The sequence below is a fragment of the Rhinopithecus bieti genome, unplaced genomic scaffold, assembly GCF_001698545.2.
Source record: "Rhinopithecus bieti isolate Rb0 unplaced genomic scaffold, ASM169854v2 scaffold_80640, whole genome shotgun sequence".
Classification (NCBI taxonomy): domain Eukaryota; kingdom Metazoa; phylum Chordata; class Mammalia; order Primates; family Cercopithecidae; genus Rhinopithecus; species Rhinopithecus bieti.
Window position 1 is genome coordinate 8519 of NW_016829462.1, and position 19930 is coordinate 28448.

The 19930-nt window shown below is 35.2% G+C and overlaps 1 protein-coding gene across 1 annotated transcript; it reads right to left on the reverse strand.

Annotated features, from left to right (window-relative positions):
- Nucleotides 1–766: 766 nt before the first annotated feature.
- On the reverse strand, nt 767–19096 carry LOC108523978 (dachshund homolog 2-like). Its single transcript, XM_017864752.1, has 3 exons — nt 18955–19096; nt 17695–17760; nt 767–1264 (listed from the first exon to the last, which is right to left on the reverse strand). Exons 1-3 carry the CDS (start codon nt 19094–19096, stop codon nt 1215–1217), a joined length of 258 nt encoding a protein of 85 aa, XP_017720241.1. The 3' UTR covers nt 767–1214.
- Nucleotides 19097–19930: the final 834 nt, after the last annotated feature.

Consider the following 19930-nt stretch of genomic DNA (forward strand, 5'->3'; position numbering starts at 1 on the left):
ATTTCCATAAACAAGGATGGTGTGGACATGATAGTGAGAAGAAACATCTGTGGATTTACCAACATGGTTCCAAAGCTGGTTCCAAAGTCATTGGGTGACCAGCTAGAATACTGTGAGATACAATACATTTCAAAAGACAGGCAAGGAGTGGGAGTGTCGCTACCACTTCATAGGAAAACCTGAGAGGTTTTATAATCAACCAGAATTTGAGTGAGCTCCAGTGTTTCACCAGAAGTGAACCAAGAGAAAGTAAGAGCACAGATTAAATAAACTGTAGGGCAGGGCTATAACTGGCCTTGGTTTTCACTGCACTGTGATGGGTACTTGGATATACAAAGAGACTTGATATTTTGGGGGGCCAGAGAAGATATATACCCCTTCGTTTTGTTTGCTTTTAGTGTAGGTGGCTCTAGAATACACTTTTGATGATGACAGATGCTTGGAAAATATTTTCCAGTTCTTGGTGCACCCACTTTTCCTGCTTCCCAGTGTAACCCTTTCTCCTGGAAGCAGGCTCACTAAGCACACATAGCTAGGAAAAGGCAATCCAGTGTGAATCAATATAACAATCGAGGACAGGAATATCAGTCTGCTTAAACAGATGAACTGAAATAAGAACTCTGTTCATATCTGCTTGCAAATAACAAAACTAGAGGAAGATTTGCAAACATCTTGCTAGTTGCTGTATTTTGATTTGCATTGACTCTACTATATGTTTCAATGGCTGCAGTTGGCAGTTTGAAAATAAATACTCAGTGACAATTGACAAAGTCAAAATGTTTTATTTATGCTGAAGTTTAGCAAGTACATTTTAACAAAGAAGGTGTACTTTAAGGTTATGTATAGTAGAACAGGGAAACCACACATATAAGTTTCTAGTCTCTAACACACTACTGCATTTTTTTTAATTTAAAAGACAAAAAGCCAAGTTGAAATGAGCATAGAAAAGCATCAAATATGGTCAAGTTACTTTAGCCATTAGGATTTAGCTCATATTTTTAAACTGGTCAATTTAATGCAAGGACAAAGTTTACATCATTGCTTTTAAAATGTACACGTGTTTCTTTCTTTTTTAATGTAACATAGATTAAATAGCTCCTTCAGTAAACAAAGCTTTGCTGATAAACAAAATTGAAATAACTCCATGTTGAATAGTTTCAGAGATAAACTGGAATCACAAGCATCTTCATTTATGTAAAGCCAGCGAGGACATTTCAGGCTGAATAAAACTGTTGTGCCATTTCTAAACAGTAATAGTTACCTCCTTTAAAAAAAAGAAAACAAGTTAGTTCTTATGAAGAATAATTCTGATACGTGCTTAAAAATACTAAAACTTCTATCTTCAGGAACCTAAAATGATCTGATGTAACAGGCTCAATTTAGTGTTGGTAAAATTTAACATTTCTTAACATTTCTATATTTTCATCTGTCAGTTTTCAAAGATCCTTCAAATTTCATGCTATAGCTTCTGTTCTTCTTTCCACAGCACTGGAGACATTGAAGACTGATAAAGACTCTTCATGAACCATATTATAATATCTGTAATAATCTATATTACTTTTTCTTTTTGTATATAATGGTGCATCTGAAATATAATCCCTATAGTTTACCAAAACAGGGGGAAAAGAGTATCTGGTTATGATCTAAGATAATGACAGCTTTGTACATTTAGAATTTCCTCTCCCGGGTTGACCCTGAGACTGTGTATACAGCACGAAGGGAGACTAGTTCCGAATTATCATTTTAGCTACAGTGTTTAGTCAAACCGGTATCCCTCTAAATGATAGTAATTAAAAGAGCCCATGCCATCCTAGAGTTAGATAATATTTAATTTGGGTGGGTAAAAGTTATTATTGGAATTTTTTTAAAAATTTTATTCTACCTCTTTTTGTCAAACCTTGTTATTTTCCACAGCAATGGCTTACAACCCGAGTCTCCACTTAGATGCGTTACAAAGATTGGCTTTTGGTTACAAACGAAGTCGGAAAAGAAATGTGGATGAATCAGTACAAATCCATTACTTGTGCTTGAGAAATACTTAAAGATAATGTTTCTGAGTCAAGTGCTTTATTTTAACATATAATGGAGAGGACATTATCATTGTTGGACTAATATGTCTAATCTAAAATATTAAGTCAATCTGGTCAAAGCTTATTAGGAGGAAAGTATACCCTTTTTAAACCTTGGGTTTAATATCTTTAAAATCTTTATTCTTTCTGTGTATAAGGTATCATGGTGAGTAGCAGAATTTTCTAGATAATACCTCAGAACCAAAAATAAAGATGTAGTAAGGTAACAGACGAATAAAAGATTTGGGGTTTGGGTTAGTCAGACTCATGGAGGGTTGGACTTCATCAGAGGGCAACCAGACATTTTCCCAAGAAGCCCATGGAATTCACTAAAAGTTTTCCAGGGACCAGAAGAAAACAGAGCTTGAATTTTTGGACACTGGTAATTGTTCCAACTCCTTTGTGGAGTCTGAGAATATTTACTCTGATGAATTGACCAAATATTTTCTTAGTCCTCCAGTCTACCTCATCCTTTGTATACACAGCCTAAATGTCAAAGGAAAGCTCTTCGACATGAAATGACAGTCATTTTACCAGGATTGAAATTTATACAATATAGCTAAAGCTTAAATCATGCAACACAAATTGTGAACATTACAAACTGGATAGCAATGGCACACACTACGTCCCCTTAAAAAGGGTACATGAACTCAGCAATGAATAGCTAAAGACAATCATCATCTGTCCTTTAGAAAAATGCAATTTCTGAAAAATTTCTACTTTTGTTATGTTTATTTCTTGCCTTTATTTAGAGACAGAAATATTTGCCCACATCCTTTATGTGTCTGCTTACAAGGCCTATTAGGAATAGTTCCCACAGCTGCTCAAAAATTGAAAGAAAAACTAGGCTAGCAGGAAGAAAACAATATTAAGTGAATCCACTTTTCTACCGGAATACAATAAATTGAGATTTCATGATAGTGAAACTTTTTCTCCCAATTTTGAGGACAGTAGCAAAATAGACCCCATGTGTAGCATGCTGTATAATGTTGACACATATTTGGTTACTGTTTTACATGTGCCAATGCTGAATGATCATAAGGAAGATGCCAGTAAGGAACTGCTAACTGACACCGATCCTTGGAGCAATCTCAAAGTTTGCCACATTTCAATTTCAAAATGCATTTCAGCTATAATATGAGTGATTTATCACTTGGTAGTAGCTGTCAAAGTAATCTCCAAGATAAACCAAAAACATCTGGAACCATAAACAGAGAGGAGTAGTAGCTGAATTTTAATCCAGACCCAGTGTGCTCACTTCGTTAGGAACAGGAAACAGCTAATTAGTAATGGAATGTTTCATATTCTTAAAAGGGTTTGTTCTTGAGCTCCAAACAGAGATGATCTGATATGAACTCTGGATGTCAATAAGATTAAAGATTAGGAAGAGAAACTAACAAAGTCTCTCCAAGGGAATGTTGTGGAGCTTGGGAACTTAAAAAGAGGGACACACACTGATATTTGGGGGGAGCTGACAGAGTTTATTGCTTTGGGATTTATCAGATAGGTAAAAAGGGGAATTTGATACATACAAATGTGACCATTTTTAAAGTAAAAACAAAGGTCCATGCAGTCCTTCCCTTAGCACAGCACTGCCTGACGTGGGCATAGGCCATGACACAGAAGGTCAGTGTGGACACTCCATATAGGAGATGAACCTCTCCTAATCAATTGAGTTATCTTTACTGGGCCATAAATAGCTGCTCCAAACTCAAGTAAATGTGAGACTTGCCCTCTGTGGTATATATCCTAAACTTATGAGCCGGAATAGCTAAAATCATGCATCATAAACAAGGCAGATACATGGGAAAAGGCCAGAAAAAAAATACACATGAGGAGTCCTCATAGTTCAAACAAGGTAAGTTAAACACATCTACTTATTTTTTAAAAAGACACTGGTTTATTTTGAAGTGACTTAGTTCATTTGCAAATTCTATTTAATGATGAGACTTTCTTGGATGTTATATTTTTAGTCACCTGTCATTGTTATTTATTTCAGATATTTGATATTAATAAACGTTTTTATTTGACTTGCTTCAATCTCTGTGACTTATTTCTAATTTGGCATTATTTCACTGAATTGGGCTAAAACAGTACACCTACTCGATATAAGCAGACCTTCTACAGCCCATGAAGAATACCAGAATCCAAATGCTTATGCTTTAGAAAACATTCCTTCAGAGCATGGAATTACTGAAATGTCACATTGATATGAATTAATGTAATATTTTTAAGTGTTTAGAGTGGGTGGCCATTCCAGCAGAAATTGCATATACTGCCATGGGGAACCTCTTATTAGAAAATGGATAAAAACTCAGTTGGCCTTTTGCATAAGATGCTCGGTGCTTCTGTCACACCAGAACTTAATGCTAGGGCAGACGTGAAAACAACACAGTGGATTAGATTTTGTTTAATGTAAGGAGGGCACTTTAGGAGGGGCATTAAATCTTTTGGTCATTAGAGTACCATATAATACATTGGAATGCTGCTCTATTAGATTTTAGTAGGCATCAAAATGATGATAACAGGTATCTGCCCCAGCCAATGGCCAGATCTCCTCTAAGTAAACAGTTAAAAATATCTGAGGCCATTTCCTGGGCAATTCAAACCAAACGACCCATTTGATCCTAATCATTTGAACATATTAGGAATCTGGCTATGTCTAGATCAGAGAGTGAACAGTATAAAATATCCATAATCTCACTGACCCATCTGTCTTTCTCTTTTCTTTTGCCTGTAGATTTTTCATCCTGTTTGCTTATTAGTAGCTTAATAAAGAGGAAGCAAGATTGGGGATGGGAAGAGAGAAGAAAACAGTAAAGGAGTATTTTAGCAGCTTGGGTATCTGTTTTATCATTGCATTCTTTACAAATCAGGAATGTGCTAGTAGAAAGGGGTTAAAGGAATTGCTCCACCATCAGCAGTTCAAAGGAAAAACTGGGTGCGGTAAAATCTAAAAACTAGAACTCCTTATATTTTCTTAGAGAACACTACAGGCCAAGTGCTTCTTTTAGAAATGAGAGCTCCAAAGCAGTGATAACAAATATCGATCATTTGCACAAATGATTTACCACCTGATCTAATTCCTGTTAAATACCAGGTCAGACAAGAAGTTATTTCACAGTAATTGCAGCTTAAAGTAGGTGTGTCTGCATTTTAATTTGTCTCACACCATTTAGAAATAGCATTTTCTCTGTCTTAAAAATTCTTCCACCTACTTACCCCACTAGGATTCTGTGTGAATTAATGTGATAATGTCTTTGAAGCACTATGAGCTCCTTGAGAGAAAGCGGTTAAAGAAGTGTAAAACATGTTCAGTCATTATTATGACTATCCCCTAAAAACCTGTGAAGCCCATTCTCTAGGACATTTGTCCTGTGTGTGTAAGGTTCTATTTATCAGTAATGAACAAACAGTAATTAAAGGTTCCATATTTTAAGGATTTGAGTATGAATTCTAAAGAATTTACAACACTAGATAAGCAGGTAACTGCTACAGCACCCTATTCGTGCCTATGATCAGTTGGAGTTCCGGCATCAGTGTTCAGGCTGCACAGAAAAAACAATAAGACCTGGTCAAAATTTCATTCGAACAAAGAAAATTCAAAATCTACTCAATGCACTTCACTGAAAACCACAAACTCACTTTATAGTATTTCGCTGTGCTATGTATTTTCAAGATTTGAATAAATCTCTCTGAAATTAATGTATTATTTTATTAGGTTGATCTCTTAATCAAATATTCATTTATATGAGTCTCGTTTTATCAAAAATGAAATTATACAAAGGTGAGCAAAAGCGTAGATTTACAGAAGTTTAAAGCTTAATCTTATTCTCTAGGGGTGATATTGACAATATAAATATGGTGTAAATGATATTCCTTAACTCCAAAATATGCTTATGAGCCCTTTGTGCATGTTCTTCTTCTTTACAACCTGCAGCAAAATGCATAACTAGCTTAATAAGCAAGGCATTTAGGAATTGTTTTTTCCTCCACCGTCTAAAACATGAGTAAAGGCCTATACTGGTTTTTGTGAGTCAAAATCTTTGCTAATGACTGCAATGTTCCCTCAGTATGAGATTTCCTTCCCTGACAGGATGGTTATTTGAAAGTAATTGCTCACTTTTTATTTTTCAAGAAACTACCAAGAACTGTATCTATAATGTGTTTAGAGGATTATATTTACAATAAAATGCATTTGTGATTTTTCTTACCCAAAATTCGTGTTTGCTTTCAAATGTCTCCTCACCGCTTGTTTACCTCTATAAACAATGGGACTGCAGCACAAACTAATAGAATTCACACAAGTATACTTTAGGCTATCAAACCTTTCTTTCGAGGTAGCTAAGCTATTCTTGAACTATTGGCAATATTTTGTAATGAGTTCTCCAGCTAAGAAGTACGTTCTATGTTTTCTTTATGTTGGTTAATCAGTGCTGTGCTTCTGATTTACAAATGGGCACTATATTATTTAGGAGCAAGTAAGATCATCTCTTGAAGGTCATGATTTCCTGACCTGAATAAGAGAGACATAAAAGAATGTGCTAGTTAATGCTCCACTTGTTTTCCACTTCAGTCTTAGATTCAGTCCTAATTAAATGTAGAATTAATTGCAGAAACTCAACTTTAGTTGTGGAAATATGTTCAGAATATGATATTCTCAAATCAAAGAAGTGACAGCAGTGAGGTTAGTTTGGGGTCCAGTCAGTTATTATCGGAGTAGTATAAATATGAGTTACTAATTTGAAAGTAGGAAAAGCAGACAATTGCAAGCAAGGGGATAATATAGTGTTCGATTACTCTTTGTCTAGAGAAGAGCACTATTTTGGAGTCATTTTTTCAGAAGGTTTTGTTGCTTATGTTTAGAACATGACATGTTTTTTAAAAACAGAGGTTTCTTGAAAAGAATAACCATTTGGGCTCATCAGCCTTACAAATATCTGACTTACAAGTTTATCAAAATGAAGACCAGGATAGGTCAATAGGTCATCTTTTTTTGTGCAAATGGTACCATAAAGGAGTATCAAACTATCTTACTCACTTGTAACACACCCTAGTGTTGTGAAATAATTATTTAATACATCTCTTTCCCCTTTTTTGAATCTCTAGTTCTTAGAAAACAGTCCCTTCAAATGGAAGCATGAATGCCCTTCTACTCACACATGGGGATAAAATGCAAAGATATCGCTAACCATTACTATCTGTGGGAGAGCACATTCTTTAGTGGAAGCTTTACACGTCACTTATAGGCCAAATAGTTCACTCTTACTGAAATCAATATTAGAAAACACAAAATCAAATTTGTGTGTATTTTATAGGGCACCATAATAATGATATCTTGTACTTGTCATACTTATCAGATAGTATGTATCTAACTTATTGATGAGGAAGAATAGGCAAATACTATGATACCTATTTTACTAAAGTTAAGGCAGAGAGAAGGTAAATGACTTCTCAAGGTTAGTAACTGAGTTAGCGAGTTAGTAACTGAGAAATTCTGACTACTAGATCAGAGCTCCTTCTGCCACTTCATTGTGCCTCTCACATACTGGTTATAAAACAGCAATAGAAGTGCACGTGTCCAGTACAGAGATCTCCAACTGTTGAGTCACATTAAGAGCTTTAGAAATACTGAAATTCTATTTTTCATCTTAGAAGAGAGAGGAAGGGAGAGGAGAATAAATGAAAGCTAATGTGTATGGAACACTATGTCAGGAGCCACTCCACACGTACATATGGCATACATGGAATGCCATCTTCCTTCATTATTTTCTTGTTGTGGATAATGCTACAGTGAAAAGTGTGAATTATGTTTCTATGCCATTTCTCTAAATAATCTGAGACCAAGTCCCCCACTTTCCATAAGCATGTAAGTTACAAAATGTTTTTTCTTCTTCTTTTTTCTTTCTTTTTCTGAGACAGAGTCTTGCTCTGTTGCCCAGGCTGGAGTGCAGTGGCAGGATCTCAGCTCACTGCAACCTCCGCCTCCTGGGTTCAAGTGATTCTCCTGCCTCAGCCTCCCAGGTAGCTGGGACTACAGTTGTGTACCATCACACCTGGCCATGTTTTGTGTTTTTAGTAGAGATGGGGTTTCTCCATGTTAGCCAGGCTGGTCTCTAACTCTGGACCCCAGGCAATCTGCCTGCCTTGGTCTCCCAAAGTGCTGGAATTACAGACGTGAGCCACCACGCCTGGCCACAAAACGTTTCTTAAGGTTCTAATTGATTTGAGTTTTGTACAGGATGCAGATTGGAAATATTTTAGGCAATATTTTAAAGTATAGTTAAGTTCTATTTTAAAATGATTTTAACTACTACTTTTGTCTGCAAAACTTATAGAAGAACACTATAATACTCGATTTTAAACAAATCAAAATATGGAGGAAAGTGAAAATGAAAGTAATGGATAAACAAATGTTAACTTGTACAATGTTAAAATGATGACATCCAACATTTCCCATAGAAGGTTGAAATGCAGTTACCAGGAAATTGTAAGATCTGAGGGTTTATCACGTCCTATTGAGAGTTTTCCTTCACATGTATTAAATGGTTGCTTCACAAGATGCTGAGATCGACACTTACGTTTATTCATTTTTTATTTTAAATGAAAACGAGAGCCACTTAGACCATTTTGAAATGTTGCCAGGGAAAAGTCAGGGATCCCGGGATGGAGGGGGACTGGCTGGAGGCCACGGCAGAGGAACATTAAATTGTGAAGATTTCATGACATTACCATTCCCCCAAATAAATACTTTCATAATTTATGCCTGTCTTACTTTATTTTAATCCTGTTATCTTCATAAGCTGAGATGTACTCACCTCATGGACCACTGTGATAATTGTGTTAACTGTTATAAATTTGATTGCAAAAACATGTGTGTTGAAAATATGAATCAGTGTACCGTTGAAAAGAACAGAATAACAGCAGTTTCGGGGACAAGGGAAGACCAACCATAAGTCCTGGACTTCCTGCAGGGTTGGGACAAAAAAAAATTTTTTTTTAAGGCCATATTATTCTTCTGCAGAGAGCCTATAATGGGACATGCAAGTTTGGAAGATATCGCTACCCCGATTCTTTTCCTAGCAAGGAATATTACAATAATACCACTGGGGAAGGAATGCATTTTCCTATGGGGAAGGTCTATAAATGGCTGCTCTGGGGGTGTCTGTCTTATGCAGTTGGAGATAAGGACTGAAATATTGCCCTGGTCTCCTGCAGTACCCTCAGGCTACGTAGGGTGGGAAAAACCCACCTGGTAAATTTGAGCGCTCAGGACTAGGTTCTCTGCCCTGAGCCCTGTTTTCTGATTGTTTAAGGTGTTTATCAAGCCAATATGTGCACTGCTGAACATAGACCCTTATCAGTAATTCTGCTTTTGCCCTTTGCCTTGTGATCTTTGGTTTTGCCCTTTGCCTAGTGATCTTTGTTGGACCCTTATCAGGAGTTTCTGATTTTACCCTTGTCCTGTTTCCTCAGAAGCATGTGATCTTTGTTCTCCTTTTTGCCCTTTGAAGCATGTGATCTTGTGACCTACTCCCTGTTCTTGCACTCCCTCCCCTTTTGAAATCCTTAATAATAGATCTTTCTGGCTTTAAGGCTCAGGTGGGCATCACAGTCCTACTGATATGTAATGTCACCACTGGTGACCCAGCTATAAAATTCGTCTTTGTACTCTTTCTCCTTATTTCTCAGCTGGCCGACACTTATGGAAAATAGAAAGAACCAACTTTGAAATATTGGGGCAGGTTCCCCGATAGTGAAAAAACAGGAAGATAGGAAAGAAATGTTTGTAAAATAATGATGCTGTCTTGAAAGCTAATAAAGTAATTGTTGGAAATGTTGCTCCAAAATCATTTGCATTACTGACAAAAGTAGATTCCAGCTGAAGTATGTGGATCATTACCATTGTTAATTTTCAAATATTAAAAAAGTAAAATGTAAACTTGAAAGAGTCAAGAGGTTAAGGGCCTTAAAGGAGTTGTGTATAAAATCCAAAAGAAGGTTTTTCTTTAAATTCATTTTAATTCCCAAAAGGTAATGTTACATGTCTATTATAAATGAAAAGTAAGTTCCCTAGAGTAAATAAATGAAACTTTATGCTAATGCTGCATACGGAATTCCAGTCTAAAATTGGTTAAGTGGTTGAGAGTGGGGGCTCATGTTTGTAATCTCAGCATTTTGAGAGGCCAAGGCGGGTGGATCACCTGAGGTCAGGAGCCTGAGACCAGCCTGAACAACATGGTGAAAATTCAAAGTTAGCCAAGTGTAGTGGCCCACGCCTGTAATCCCAGCTACTTGTGAGGCTGAGGCAGTAGAATCGCTTGAACTCGAGAGGCAGAGGTTGCAGTGAGCCAAGATCATGCCACTGCACTCCAGCCTGGGTAACAAGTATGAAACTCCATCTCAACAAATATAAAATAAAATAAAATAAAATAAAAATGTAAAATTAGACAGCAAGGCTCTGTTGAAATCTAGTTCTGACAGACAGAGTGAAGTGAGTGTAGTCAAGAATAAAAAAGGTTATTTCTGTTACTATTTCAGCTGCTCCACACAGTTTTAAATAGAAAAGAGAGTTGTATGGTATTTGTCTAAATTTTATGAAGATTACCCCAATCTTTACAAACTTTTAAAAGCAGAGGTGATTATTAAATTACACCTAGTTTTAGACTATTTTAATTAATGAACTATGAAGCAGAGAAGCCTCTGCCCTTTCCCTGAACCCTATGCACTGTTTTGCATTGGATAATACTATAGTCTTGTTACGTATCCTAACTAGCTAACTAACTATGTGAGATTTTTACAAGAACGGATTGATAGTGATGTACAGTGAGATAAATGAATGAGAGTTAAGACTGTGTTTTAGTTCCCACTGTCAATGGCAAGCAAATTAACTTAGGTTATTTTCATACTTACAAAACAGAGGTTAATCACATCTTTCCAAACTACCTCCCAGAAATAATCCTCCTAGAGGATATGATGTAAAGGATGACACAAAGTACACCATGCTATACACATAATAGGTCCTGCCTTTCTTTTTTCACTATTCCAATTTTAGGCTATGAATTCCTCATTCTCAGAATGATAAGTATCTTGGAACAGAACCTCCACAGATTCATGTGGTAGCAATATCATAATTTTAATTTTTAAAGTACTTTGAAAATAATGGCATATGATTACAGTCTTCTATGAAAATGTTGTTTGTTTTATTTATTAAAACACAAATGTGGAAGTAAAAAAGTGAAACGACTTAATCTTTTAATCAGGAAAATGTTTTCCTTTTGCATGTCCTTCAGGTATACCTGGGTTGGGGTTGGCATATGGTGAATCCCAAGCTTAAAAAATTGTATTGTATATGTAAAGAGGATGGGGCATAAAGTAACTGGTCAAACAGTTATCAGAGTTAAGTTCAACAGCCCTTCCTAGATTATAGTAAAAAACACCTGTTAATTAGTGAGTGAATTACTCCTGTAGACTCAACATGCTGAATAGCAGAACAACTTATCATGGCCTGCAAGTCTCATTATTTGCTATAACTGCAATTTGATCTGTTATATAATTAAGATATAGCTAGAACTACAAGTCTTTGATCTGTATATGAGATTGTATGTTACCATTATAATTACCATGACAGTCTTGTGGTCACTGAAAATAATTTGTTAACAATGCATGTGTGTGGTGCAAGCCACTCCATGATAACCAGGCCCTAAATGATTAAATAATTAATGCAGGCTCTTCCCATCCTCCTAAGAAAAAAACTAGAAGTATAAATTGTACTATGGTCTGCCAGGTATTTCACAGCAGAGAGGTACCACCAGTCAGGATAAAAATCCTGTAGAGGGCCGGGCGCGGTGGCTCAAGCCTGTAATCCCAGCACTTTGGGAGGCCGAGACGGGCGGATCACAAGGTCAGGAGATCGAGACCATCCTGGCTAACACCGTGAAACCCCGTCTCGACTAAAGAATACAAAAAAAAACTAGCCGGGCGACGAGGCGGGCGCCTGTAGTCCCAGCTACTTGGGAGGCGGAGGCAGGAGAATGGCGTAAACCTGGGAGGCGGAGCTTGCAGTGAGCTGAGATCCGGCCACCGCACTCCAGCCTGGGCGACAGAACCAGACTCCGTCTCAAAAAAAAAAAAAAATCCTGTAGAGGATGAAGAAAATTAGGGGAAATACTTTCTGAGGAAGAAAATAAAAGATTCAGGCCATTTAATAAACTGTACAGAAAACATTTTTGCTGCTTTAGAGAAAGATGCTGGGATCTTCTCTGTGGGGTGTGTGCTAGAGTCTTTTCCCATTGTATGATGGTCACTGCAATAAAGTCTTTCTAGGAAATAAAAGGATCCTACTCTTCAAGGAAGCATTTAAAAGAAAAATTGTAAGACCTACTTCCCACAATTCCTCTGGTCTCTGACTTGCTATATACCTCCACTTTATAAGAAAATATTTTCACTTTACAATGGGAATATCAGAGTACCTGTGTATATCTTCCAACACAGTACAAGGCATCAATGGGAGGGAAATCAATAATTAATGGTTGATGAGTTTAGGGTAGGAAGCAGTCAGTGGAAACCCTAGCGATAGAGAAAGATGGAGAACACACTGTGGTGGAGGAAATTAGAAAAGCATATAATAAAATTCCATCTGTTTTCCTTTTAGTTTTTCTTGTCGTATCACACACATGCCAATAAATCATACGTGATTTATTTTTTCTGACTCCCTTTCACGCTCTTACTATCACTTTTCTTACTATTCTTCCTAATTCTACAGTGATAATCCTATCCCAAGGGTAGTTGTTTTTAGGAAATATTGGCATGGCATCTTAAGTTCTCTAGAGGAATGTTGTTTTAGGTTAGTAAGCAAGAACCAAAGAGAAAAGATAATAACGAGGTCTAAGGGGTCAAGGAAGGATATACACTGTTCAAATTGATTTTGAGATAATTGATAAAAATAGATATATTCACATATATTTCATATTATGAATATATATTAAATGTTCTAGGCCATAAGCTATGCATATTAAATTATGCCCTAAACTATAATTTTTAATATAATAGATGTTAAAATGATATTTGCTGCTTTTGCAGTCAAATGACACTTTTTTTGCTTTTAATTCTTCAGTGGCACCTTCACCAGGTACTGCATAGATGAGATCATGACTTTTGTATCTTTGAATGGCCAGTCTGTACTCTTTATAAGATCCCTTTTTTTCTGAGCAAAAATGGTTCAGAAAAAAAAAAAGGTCTAGTAGTTTTACTTTTACATCAAATTTTGGTTTCCTTTCACATGTAGATTTGACTTAATATCTACTTCTAGTGTGTCAGTAGCAAAAGGAATAAAAAATTTATTTAGGATGCTACTACATTTATGGAAAAAATATCAGAGAAAAATATATTCCAGTGCTAAATTATCTTGTGTCTTTGTCAAACATGTATACATAAAAGAAACTGTAAAAATTATTCACAGAGATTGACATTCTATGGGCAAAACACAGTTAAACATTTTGTGGTTTATTTCTTTTTCCTCAAGCAAATGCAGTGGCAGATACAGGGTCAGTATGTCACTGTGCCCTTGTACTTTATGATGTTATCTCCCCTGAAATTTATTATTTTATTTTATTACTATAAAGTCAGTTCATGGTGACAGTTGTCTATTTTCTAAAATGTAGGAGCTTCATATTCTGTTTTTGTTTTACCTATTGTTATTAAGATGTTAACTTCAATTTTTTTAAATTTAGGAAACATGCACTGTCAACTATACCACTAGCCACTAACAATGAAATATAGTCATACAAAAGTTAACTAAGGTATAAACATGCAAAAGGAGAAGTCTCCCTGAGATCATAAAATGATGTTATTTTCTGTTCAGCAGTTCATGTTACTGCTGTTCATGCTAATTAATTAAAGGAGCTGTTGCAGTAATGTGCAAACAGGGAATCTGAGAAACTGAGAGGGCTTTTAGGTCTCCAAGTGAAGTTAAGTCAATCTGGGCGCAGGCAATCAAATGTAATGAAATCACTTGTCAGTGCTAAGCTTGCAAAAACTGTGAAGTTTGACTAGGGAGTAAAAGGATTATAATTAGATTTCCAATAGGATAATAACTAAATGGCAGAACGCAGTAAAAAGAAATATTACTTTGTTAGCTAATGGTACTGCTGTTCAGTTTTAGTTTTTATCAGCACACTTGTAGTTGTGCTAATTTAATTTGCTTTTATCAGCAAAAATGCACTACGCAAATGGCACTTGAATGTCATTTGCAAAAAAATCATTGATCTGAAGGTGCACTTAATGACACCCGGTATGTTTATTTTATGTGAAACAGGGATTGGTTGATAAGATGGTTGATGTGCTATCTTGCAGGCCCTCAACTGAGTTATAGGAATTTGGATGGAATGACATTAGCACAAGTTCTCCACCAAATACTTCATCTCTAGAGATAGCAGACATAACCACTGGAGTAGTGTATACACATTGTGTGATCACCAGAAAACATTCTGCAGGAGTTGCTATGGTAGACCCCCAAAATATAAAAGATACAGATATCCTTTCATGGAAACTTGGTCTATGCATATTATCTTCTCTGTCAAACAACATTCAAAGCATAAAAGACATGAAATAACTAAGTTGAAGAGATGTATTATATACATATAATGTATTACATATAATACATTATATATAATACATAATATATATACACTATATATAGTATATATATAAAATCTTATATATGTAAGATTTCTGGTCACTGTGCAGTTTGTTTGCACTAAAATCACGTGGAGAAATTACCATAAAACTGGATATGAACTTTTGCTTCCGGGTGGTCATTGTAACGTTTTTCTAAGTGCCTTTTAAATTCTTAAGAAGATGTCACAGTGGAATCAATGAATTTCAAAGGGAGAGTACTAGGTGAAGACAGATGTCTATCTAGCAGAGCTATTGACAATAGTAAAAGAAGAGAACTTTTCCTGATGCTGAATTTTTCCTGTGATGGGATGAATTTTGAGAAATGGTATTTATTGCGTACATGAACTGACCCTCACAAACAATGATGGGAAATGATCTTTCAAGTTAAAAAATAGGTTTCAAGGGAGATGGAAAAGATTGAAACAGTATCAAAATAAGTCACAAAAAAGAACTCGTGACTCACAAAACCAAAATTAATAGGAGAACAGAAAATAATGGCTAAGCTTGCTTTTCACGGCGTTTTCTGAGCATTATACATTTTTCTAAATTTCATAGATTACATTCAAAAGTAATGTATTACTATTACTTTTTATTATTTTACAAATAAGTAGGCAAAATGTTTTGGATTTTTTAGGTGATTATTTGCCTGATTGATTTGGTAAACTCTATTTAAAATTATTTACTGATAATATTTTTAGGCACCTATTTTCCTGGGCTAAAGAATAAAATTTGCTATTTTTTAAAATTAAATCTGTGATTCTTACTTGTCATATTAACATAAGACCATTAACTCCAATTTTTCACAAAGGGGATGATAGGGGTTTCTATCATATTTACGTGACATTACAATGTTGTGCTAAGAGGAAGAGATAATGTGTATTTTTTCCATTTGTATCACTTTATATATAGGATCTTATTGTAATATAAATGTAAAAAGACAGAATCCATAAAACACTCACTATAACACTACCAATATTATACCACTTATAGACAATTATCTACCAAAACATACATACCTATGACAATGTAATTCTCAATTTGGAAAAAAAATACAATCAGCTTTCTTATTGCATTTAAATAACATTCCATCTCAATCTTTTAAAGAACACTGAAATCTAATTATCTCAATATCTTAGGCATTTAAAACAAACTTGTAGAACTTATTAAAAGTATGCCACAGTGAAAACAAGTATTAAATGTGTCCTTCCCTAAGTACAAGTAAATATGCAAAAGCAATTCTTAGTAGATTTCATAAAAAAATTTGGAAACGAAGAGTGGATCCACCTTTTGCTTATATCTCCTAATTGCCCACGAATAAAATATCACTATTTGCTACATGAAAATGAAATAATTTTAGGAAAGTTCAAAAGCTTGCATTTCTCTCAGAGTTAAGAAAGATGTTACTACTATGAACTAAAAGTATAATATAAATTAAATGAACAGCAATACATCAGAGGTACAGGTTAAAAGATAATAAACATAAAACTCACTAGTGGTGTATTCGGATTACCCTCTCCAGTTTCAAAGCTGACCTTAAACCCACTCAAAGCAGGGCACAATCAAGTTCAACGTTCCTTAAAGACTATGTCTATATTTGCGTGTCACTGATTCAGAAGGGATCAACTGCTTCAGGCTATTCATATCTACCATGGAGCTGGTATGTGATGGTAACCTCAAAAACCCGGCCCACAACTAGTGGGGCACTTCTTAATGAATTTTGCTGTGATGAATTGGTTAGACAATTGAATTCCATTTGAATTGGTTTTGCTCATGTAGACACAGCCTTTAAGCTGAGGGAATAAGCAGGCAAGCAAAAAAGGGATAAGAAACAGCAAAAGCTTCATTGAATGAGGTAAGCATGCATGCTTTTACACCTAACATAGTTAATGAATTAGTTAGGTCTACCCAGCTGCAACAGAGTCATGCATCACTAGAGTATCCATGAGAGCTAACGTTTCTGGTTTTATAAAGATGACTCGTAAAACTACATGTTATGAAGCTACCACATAAAATGGTGACCCTCAGATGAACCAAAATGGATATTTTGGTCACATCCAGTTCTGTTGCCTTTATGTAGATCCACTCATCACACAGTAGAAAGGCACTGATTAATTCCAGCAAGCAACATATTCATAGTTGTCTTCATTTTTCAAAGTTAGGAAATAGTTTTCTCATTAAAATGTTCTTTATTTTTTATTAGAGTGAGGCATTTTATCACAATAAATGTGAAAATAAATGGAATCTGCATGCAAAGGTCTAGAAGTGCATTGGAATCAACCGGGAACATTTTCAGTGGTCACATTTAACTCATATTTTTATGTGCTTTTGCACTCCAGTGAGACTCTATATTGATTTGTGTCATGTTTTCTTACTACTAAATATTGTCAAATATTTTTAAAGATGTAAGCATTTGTGATAATCGTGGAAATCACGAATTATAAGTCATGTCCTGATTTTCATACTTAAGTGGTCTCTAAGATTAACATCAAAATTTAAAGAATGAAAAAAATGTTGTCTGGAACACCTTTAAATCTTTGATAAGTTATACTTATTGTACCTGTGGCTTTTACAAAGGGTAAAGTGGTGAAATTACAAAAATACCTTATGGTATTGTACACTTTGAAAAGGTAAATTACATTCACATTTATGCATTTTAGAATACGCCTGACATACAAATGTGTATTCTTTTTACAGCTAAACGTATTTGCTCACATTGTATATGTAAAATTATTAGTCCCTATGTAACCATAGTTATTGGGTTTTCAAAGCCATGTTAAGTATTTTTTTCCTCAAAAAAACTGCAAATTGTTTCCTGTGTCATAAAGTAAGAAGGGTTAAAACTTATTTATTTTATTTATAAGAGTATCATCATAGGAGCTCATCCCCACCTCATCCCCAGGGGTCACATAATAAGCAGTCATAGAAACAAGTTTGCAGTTGACTGTACCTTGCATAGCAGCACTGTCATGAGGAGTCCCATTGTTTTCTATTTCAATATCTGGAATTCCAGTATCTGAAATAAGTGACATGCAAGATTAAGGTACAATTAGGTGGTTCCTGATTTCATTTAAAGGGAAAACTCCGGTAAGCCAGTACTTTGGTCCTATAGATAACATAAGACCTTGGGTGGCATTTTCGTTTTGTATGTCTGTTTTAACGGTAAGAGGGAGGATTATAAACTGCAGCTGAATTTTACAATTGAGCATATATTTCTAGGTATATTGTAAATACCTCTATTTTTTTCATTATCTAAAATAAATCTTAGAAAATAGTCTGTCCATTAAAACCGCCTAAGACTGTCAGGTTAACTCGCCCCCATCCTCATGCTATATTTTCCCTTTGTAAGATGTGATTCATGATATTATTTATGATATATATATATATACACACACATATATGTGGAGATATATATCTATATATGTGTAATATATAGATATATATCTCCACATATATGTGTGTGTGTGTATATATATAGTAAGTACAAGTGAATACCAAAATATTCATTACGATTTGTGGTCTTCATGTATTACTGGCTCTAGAGGCAAATGTTTTATGATTGTGCTGCTCAGGTAAAAGCTAGTAATTTTGATGTAAAAAGGTTCTGTTTGTGTGTGTACATATTTATTTGAACATTTACTTGAAATTGGGTCTCAGTGAGATGAAACAATGTCATGAGGCCTCAGAATTAAAAATAGAATCAAAAAAGTTTGGAATTAAGATCTTTCATAATTCAAGCATCTCCGTTTACAGTATCTGCAGGGATTTACTCAGAACATGTTTTTTCAACCCGGTACTCCTTAGGCATGGCAACACTGATGGAATCTGCATTAAAGGAACAAGCATTGCATAGCTAATCAAAATACAGTTCACCAAACATCAGCATATTCTAACATGAGTAGACCTAATGCACCTACATTTTAGGTGCAGGGTGGTTATCAGTGTTATTGCTTCTACTACAGAAGTCAGTAGGATTTCCTATTATTCCAAGGCTATTTGTATCTCCTGAACAGTGGTTATTTTGACTGGGTTTAATTAATGCTCTAAAATACTTGGTCTCAAATTGATTTTTTAATCATTCCTGGACAAAATATATCCGTTTCCCTCTCTCCCTTCCTTTCTTCCTGCTTTCCTCTCTTTTTTTTCCTTCTTCTATTTTTCTTAAATCAGTTTTGCTTTGTTTACCTTGAAAGTCCAAATCAGACATTACCTTTTAACATCCTCAGGCCACTGTCACTAGTGGTGGCTTGCTTAAGTGCCTGCTCCACTTGCTCTCGGCGCTTTGATTCAAATTCCAAGGCTTCCTGCAATTTTCTCTTGGTTTTTTTCTCCTTTTTCAGGCGCTTTTGCATGGTAGCTGAAATGTAAAAACGTAGCTTGCAAAGACTTCAGCAATGAAATAGGGATGCCAGTTTTGATGAATTATAAGCCACAGATATAGATACAGAGAGATATAGAAATGTTTCACTTGACATATGGTTAGCGTTCTTTTGGTACTAATTCTCATTAGGGTCATCTAAAGAATGCTTTATATACTGTATTTCAATCACACAACTGACTTCTTTCTATTTTCACATTTCCAGAGTGTATGTTCTGTAATACACATGCATTTGTATGATGGTGGCAGTGGTGGTGGAGAATTGTCTTCTACTTTGACTCTCTATATGCATTTAATGATCCATTAAACATTTTATAATTCTCTCAAGAAAATATTCTTTTTATTCATCAGGTTACTGATTACTATTCATATTTCAAAATGCAAAAAAATCCTGAAAATGTCTATTAGCTTGCAAAATATAGTCCTTAAAACTGAAAATGGTAAGTGTCCATTCCTCTGAAATTTTACCAGTTGTAAAGGCAAATATCTGCCTATTTAATGTATATATCATCAATCTCTCTCTCTCTCTGCCTCTCTCTCGCTCTTTCTCTGTATGTGTATATACAGTCATAGGCTGCATAATGAGATTTCAGTCAATGATGGACCGCATATACAATGGTGGTTCCATAAGATTATAATGGAGCTAGAAATCCCTATCACCTAGTGACATTGTAGTCATCCTAATGTCCTAGTGCAATGCATTACTAGTGGGTATGTGATGATGATGGTGCAAATAAATCTACTGTACTGCCAGTCATAAAAATAAGAAACTTTCAAGTAAGAAAAACACTTTTATCTCAGTTTTACA

Coding starts and splice junctions, on each gene's coding strand:
- LOC108523978 (XM_017864752.1), bottom strand. CDS start 19,096: ATGCAAAAGCGCCTGAAAAAGGAGAAAAAAACCAAGAGAAAATTGCAG. Junction 17,761..18,954: donor TGGCCTGAGGATGTTAAAAG/GTAATGTCTGAT, acceptor CACTTATTTCAG/ATACTGGAATTCCAGATATT. Junction 1,265..17,694: donor TGACAGTGCTGCTATGCAAG/GTACAGTCAACT, acceptor TTTTTTTTAAAG/GAGGTAACTATTACTGTTTA.